At 51.9% G+C, this 6,166-nt stretch overlaps 1 protein-coding gene across 1 annotated transcript in view; it reads left to right on the plus strand.

The window, feature by feature from the left end:
- Positions 1-1,036: 1,036 nt before the first annotated feature.
- The window catches only part of CNTN2 (contactin 2 (axonal)), a 14,776-nt gene continuing 9,646 nt past the window's right edge, over positions 1,037-6,166 (plus strand). Inside the window, 3 exon segments of the mRNA XM_010079792.1 lie at positions 1,037-1,091; positions 5,423-5,567; positions 5,850-6,025. Of these exon segments, the coding sequence (XP_010078094.1) occupies positions 1,037-1,091; positions 5,423-5,567; positions 5,850-6,025 (376 nt within the window).

The following is a 6,166-nucleotide window of genomic DNA, read 5'->3' on the forward strand; positions in this document are numbered from 1 at the left end:
TGCGCCGGAGTGTGTGTCGGGGAGAGCAGCGGGAACACGAGGCTGCGCCGGGCTGCGGGGCTCCTCTGTGCATTATTATTAACAAAGAGGGAAAAACCCCAGCTCAGCATCCCCATCGGAGCTAGAAGGGAAGAGGCGCGTGCACTGAAGCTGGTTCTGCAGAAAGTTTAGCCAGGAGAGCACAGGGAGCAGGGTCTGGGCGAGCAGCTCCGTGTTTTGTTTGGGTTTTTTTTCTTTTTGGGAGATGTTGGGAGACAGGAGGCTGTGGAGGGGAGGGGAAATCACTGCTCCACCCACTGATATGTCTCATGGCGTCAGGAAATGCCTTGGTGCCCCGTTATCTCTTGATTAGCTATTCCAATGCATTAAACTTATCAGAGAAGCAGGAGATGACCCAGCAGCCCCACCGAGCCCTCCCTGTGCAGCCAACGCTTCCCACGCCGCCCTGCGAGCACGGGCTCAGCCTGGGTGGGGATGCTCATGGTGACGAGCTGGGTCCCCCCCAGGGGACCAGAACTACACACTTGGGGCTGGCAGGACACCCCAAAGCAGTCCCTGCCTGCCTGAAGAGTCACAATTAGAGACGCCTTTTTCACAAAATAACAAGAAAAAATTCTTTCTTCCTCCTCCCCTGCTACCAATATCCTGTGTGCTTCTGGCTTTTGGGAGTTTTTAATAAAAAATGTTGGGAAGGGAGCATTATTTCTGGAGGAGGGAGGAAGAATAGCAGATAGTAAGTGAGGAAGAACAACAATTTCCCAACCAGATCTGTCACATCAGAAAGAAAAAGAGCTCCTTCAAAGCCCTGTGTATTCCTCACCAGGCAGCTGGATGTTTGCCCCCGAGTGACTCTCACCCCGGGCCCGTGGCCAGCGGGGACGCGCAGCTGGACGCCAGCCCCGGAGCAGAGCCACCGAAATGCTGGGGATGGTGACGGCTCTCTCCGGACGGTGACCGCTCTCTCCGTCTCTTGCAGGGCTGCTGTCCCCACTCTCCCGCAGAGGCTCAGCCGCTGTGACCCGGCCGGAGGCGCAGGATGGGAGGCACCGCTGGATTTCTCTGCACGTCCCTGGCTGTCATCACCTTTCTGGGTAAGAGCAGCCCCTCGCCGCTTGAGGGTTTCCATGGGACACATCGCTCCGTGTCCCACACGGGGCTTTGGCAGCTGCAGCGATGCTGAAGCCCCATTCCCCCGGGTGGTTTATGCAACCAGGGGATGTGTCTGTGCCGTGTCCAACCTCTGTGCTGCTCCGGAAAAAGGACAGGAACAGTTGCCACACAAGTCTCCCCCTTTCTAAATTCAAATTTAGGTGAAGTGGAGGAGATGCAGATCCTTGGGCAGAGCCTGGGCAGGACCAGAGCCCCTCCTTGTCCTGGCCTCGAATGGCGAAGCCGTTTCGCCTCCCGGTTTTTCTAGGGATGCTTTTTTGGCCATACCCTGACTGCGAAGATTCCCCCATTCATTTGGGACCGTTTCTGGATCTTGGGGACTCTCAGGCTGCACTCTGAAGGTCCCTTTTCAGCAGGGAGACATTTCATTTCAGACAACTGAGAATTAGATAATGTCTTCAAGCTAATTCATCATCCCAGGCAGAGACGGCTTGCCTGTCCTTATAAATATCTAATTACCTTTTAATGTTCTCTGGATCCCCGAGGAGGCAGAGGGAGGGGTGGCTGCCCTACATTGGGAGACAATTAGCCTGTTTGGAAATTGGTCTGACCCAAATCTGATAGAGGCAGCGAGATGGAGTTGGGCTCTGCCATTAACCAGCTGAGTTTGTGCAACTCGCTCCGCGTCCAAGCTGAGCCCATTGGAAAAAAAAAAAAAAGACTCGCTGTAAAGCCTGGGAGGATTGTTTTCTCTTGACCTTTGGCTGATGATGGAATGGATCTCAGGAGCCAGCTGGGACGGAAAGAAATCCTCATCAGGAACACAAGTGAGGGTCCCTGGACCAAATAACACCAGCTCTAGATGAGGCTCAAACACTCTGGAGTGGGTGAGGACCCGATGCCTCCGGGTCTGGAGGCTCCAGCCCTGGGAAGCTGGGTTGGGAATCCCACCCCTCCCTCGGCTGTATCACCGAAAGGATGACTTCCCAGCAGTACACAGAGGTTTAAAGCTTATGAAGTGCACAGAGACGACTCTCTAATGAACAGGACTGTCAGGAAAGTCTAACAATCTGTCTGGCCTTTCTTCGTTCAGTAAAAGCCACGGAAAGTCTTGAAATGTAAGGCTAGCCAAAGCACTGTCCCTTTGTTCCTCTGAAAGCTTCTCGTTAAAAATAACCCTCTGTTCCTCCAAGAGCCGCTCTTTAAAAATAACCGCTTTGATTTTGTGCACGTGTGCATTCAGATTTCCTATAAAACCAATTAATTGCCCGGCTCCCTCATGTGCCAAGGCTCCAGGCTGCGGTCAGCGCTGCGGAGCTACGGCTGTGCTGCCGGGGCTCAGTGAAAGGATTGCTGCTGCTGCCGTCCTCGTAAACCAGAATACATCTTGGAAAACCTTCAACGGAGACATTTATCATTTCCTGCTCTCCTAAGCTAGTGCAGGGCTCAGCACAAAGGGAAAGCGTTCTGCCTGCTGGACACCTGGGCTTTCCAGGTCTGACCTGCAGCATATTCCAAATACTAATTATAACACAAACCCACCCTGCCAGAAACGGGCTGGTGCCACCGCAGGGGGGGGACACTGGCAGCCCCCCACCCCCCGCTCACTGCAGTGGCAAGGGAGAGAAGGTTTGAGTTTTGTCTATTCCAGCAATATCTGGAAGAAAGTTTGGGATTTTTTTTTATACACACCGAGACTGCCATGTCCTGGGTGGTGTGCTTCACAATGTAATTTTTCTCTCCCGAACAGCCGCATGAGTCACTCTTGGAGCACTATGTGAAATCCGCAAGGGTTTCTGCAGCTGGTTTTCCAAATCTTCATTTTCACATGTTCCACTTTCCTAGTTATTTTGGTGTTAATATTTCTTTTTCCTAATAACAAATGTTGTTCTAGAGAAGCATGGCAGCATATTTACCATAATTTCTGCTCTCCTGGCAGAATTTTAACACAGAAAATAGGGCTGCATGGGGCATGCCCAATTCTGAGCAGGTCACGCTGCTTCTTGCAAACTTGGCTGGCAGGCTTCAAGACCTTTACTTTGTGTTTGTCTTCTCCCCAGCAAACAAGTGGTAGAGCTCAAGGAAGGTACCTGTTTTGGTAACATTAAAAATGAGAGTTCAGGGGTGACAGCAGTAGCCCAGACGATCAGTCTCAGAGGCACTGAGATTTACCGCTCTGCTTTGCTCTCAATTCTTAATTCTAACCATATCCTGATCTTTTAACTGTTTAATTATTACCTTCATCTGTTGTTTTGCTTAATGAGTGAGATCCAGGCATTTCACCCCCCAGCACCAACCAGACACCTTGGAACTGCAGATAAAAACTCATCCCGGCTTCTGGCATTGATTACATTTGAGAAAATCAATGCCTGGCAGTTGTAGTCCATAACCTTGGCAGAGCAAAAGGGACGGCAGCAGATAGCAACGGGGCGCGGACTCTGGGTGGAATCAGAAGCGATGATTAGCGTAATTTGGCGTGATTGGGAAAGAGCATCCCATAAGAAAAGGCATTCATGTGAGTGTTAATAATATATATTTTATTTGTTAAATAAATAGAAATTATTTACCATATGCTACCTATTAATCCCAGAATGTAAAGCTGTTAAAACTTAATCCGTTCACTACCATCTATCAGAACATAATTAATACACTACTTTCTTATTAATTCTCCATTAACTCATGATAATTTTACCTGCCGGTCAGCAGAGTTATTTCCAGCTGAGACTCGCTCAGCACAGCCACTGCTGACCCACCTGAGAGAAGACATCCAGCTTACACACGCTTCTCCTTTGTGAATACAACTATTCCAGAAGGAAAATGGCACCTACCCCAATTTGGAGGGAATACACCCCTCCAAACCCTGCTGTTCTCTTATTCCAAAGTATTAGAGCCAGGCTGCAGTCCCTGTCCCCCGTGTGACACCGGGGACCATCAGGCCAGCCTGCATCCCCGCTGCCGGAGCTCTGGCTAATTGGCTGCTGCTCGGACACCAGGAGCAGCCGGCAGCTGCTCTGCACCCACGGAGCCAATTAGCGGAGCCCCGCTCCCGTCTCACCCTCATCTCCACATGCAAGAGCAGCCGGAACATGAGACGAACCCCGGGAGCTGCAGGTAAAGGGCTGCCACCCCCCCGAGCCCAGGAGAGCTGAGCTGGCCGTTCCCTGCTGGAAGTTACTCTTGCATAAAACATCACACTCACTGGAGTCACTTCATTGAACTAGTGACCATGCTGTGTTCTGCAGGGAAGGAGACAGATTGTTGGTTGGCATGGCAGTTTTAAGACAGTTATTAATTCAATTACAAAGCGTGGAAGGATCCTGAGGCTAGCGGAGCATCTCTGAGACAGAGGGGACTGTGCTGGGAGCACCTGCCTTGAGGTGGCTCCATCCCTGCGAGGGGTTTTCTCGGGGTGCCAGGGTGAGAACAGACTTGCTGGCGATCAATTATCCCATCAGCTGCTTCTGCAGTTAAGAGATTTCCAGGCAACTTCTGCTTTGTTCTTATTTATTTGTGCTGTTGTTTGCATAAAGCGCGTGTGGAAGGAGGTCTGCTAGCGTTTGCCATTGATCTGAGACAGAGTCACTCACTGCAGACAGGTTCTTACATTCCTCTTGTGCCTACACCTCAGCCATACTCATGACAGTAAGATCAGAATCAAACCCGTGTCTGAACACCACAGAGGAAGGTTCAAGCTCATCCTGTGAGTTCAGAAGTAGAACCGATACCTGCAGCATCGGTTTGCGCACCAGCAAACAGCAGGTTCGAGTCGTCAGGAGGTGATGATGGTGCAGATGCGGGGATGGATGGAGGGGATCTGCCAGGCGTACCCAGTGAGGCGGCGGCAGAGCCGAGACCTTGCAGAGAAGATCCAGGTTCTCCTCTCTCCTCCCTTGTCCTGGAGAGGATTTAGGAGGAACCAACCCGCTGGAGTTTGTACAGACAGAGGAGGTACCAGCACGTCCTCACTGCCAGGGACAAGGAGGACATCCAGGGTTCCCAGCTCCGGTCTCGTCTGTGCGCGGCTTTCTGAGAGGCGTGTGTCAGGACTCCTCCATCTGCACGTCTTAAAGCACGTCTGGTCCCTCTGGCAGGGCAGAGATGGTGCGAGATGCTCGGTGGGAAATGCATGCTATCCACCCAAAGCCACGGCTGGGGCTGGGCTCTGGTGACAGATGGGTTGTGATTTTCACGGTGCTCCTTCTTTTATTCTAGATGAAGTTCTGACGCTGCCAGGGACACCCTATAAAACTAAAAATGAGAATTTTTAGAAACAGCTAAATCGGGCTGAGCAGGTTTTCCCCCTCTTTTGCAGTCTGGTGCCAAGCCCAGAGCAGCACCAGGACCTACGGGCCGGTGTTTGAGGAGCAGCCTGTCCACACCCTCTTCCCCGAAGGCTCAGCAGAAGAGAAAGTCACGCTGGCTTGCCGAGCAAGAGCCAGTCCTCCTGCGACATACAGGTGAGCTCGCCTGCTCTCTCACTCTGTACCAGGACTGGCACACAACCATCAGGAATTTTGCTTTCTGTTCTCTACTTTTATATAAAGAAAATCACTAACGCGAGAATCAGCCCCCTCGTGTACATGCGATGTACCCACCCAGGTCACAGAGCAGACATGAATCTAACCCAAATCCCAACACACCGCAGATAGAAAACCACCAAAGCAGAGTCTCTCCTACAAGGCACCGCGCAGCGGCAATGAGTATTCTCCCCTCTCACTTCTTACACTTGCTCCCGGCAGGTGGAAGATGAACGGCACCGAGATAAAGATGGAGCCAGACTCCCGGTACCGGCTGGTTGCAGGTGACCTAGTGATAAGCAACCCGGTGAAAGCCAAGGATGCCGGCTCCTACCAGTGCGTGGCATCCAATTCCAGGGGCACGGTGGTCAGCAGGGAAGCCTCCCTCCGCTTTGGCTGTAAGTTTGTCTCCAGGGGTTAATGAAATGCAGCCACAGCGATGCTGGGGGTACACGGAGCCCCCCTGCTCGTGTCAGTAACGGTTGGAGAGCAGCTCTCCTGGGCATGGTACCCAACACGATCACCTGGAGAAATCCCCT

The sequence above is a fragment of the Pterocles gutturalis genome, unplaced genomic scaffold, assembly GCF_000699245.1.
Source record: "Pterocles gutturalis isolate BGI_N339 unplaced genomic scaffold, ASM69924v1 scaffold25774, whole genome shotgun sequence".
Taxonomy (NCBI): Eukaryota; Metazoa; Chordata; class Aves; order Pterocliformes; family Pteroclidae; genus Pterocles; species Pterocles gutturalis.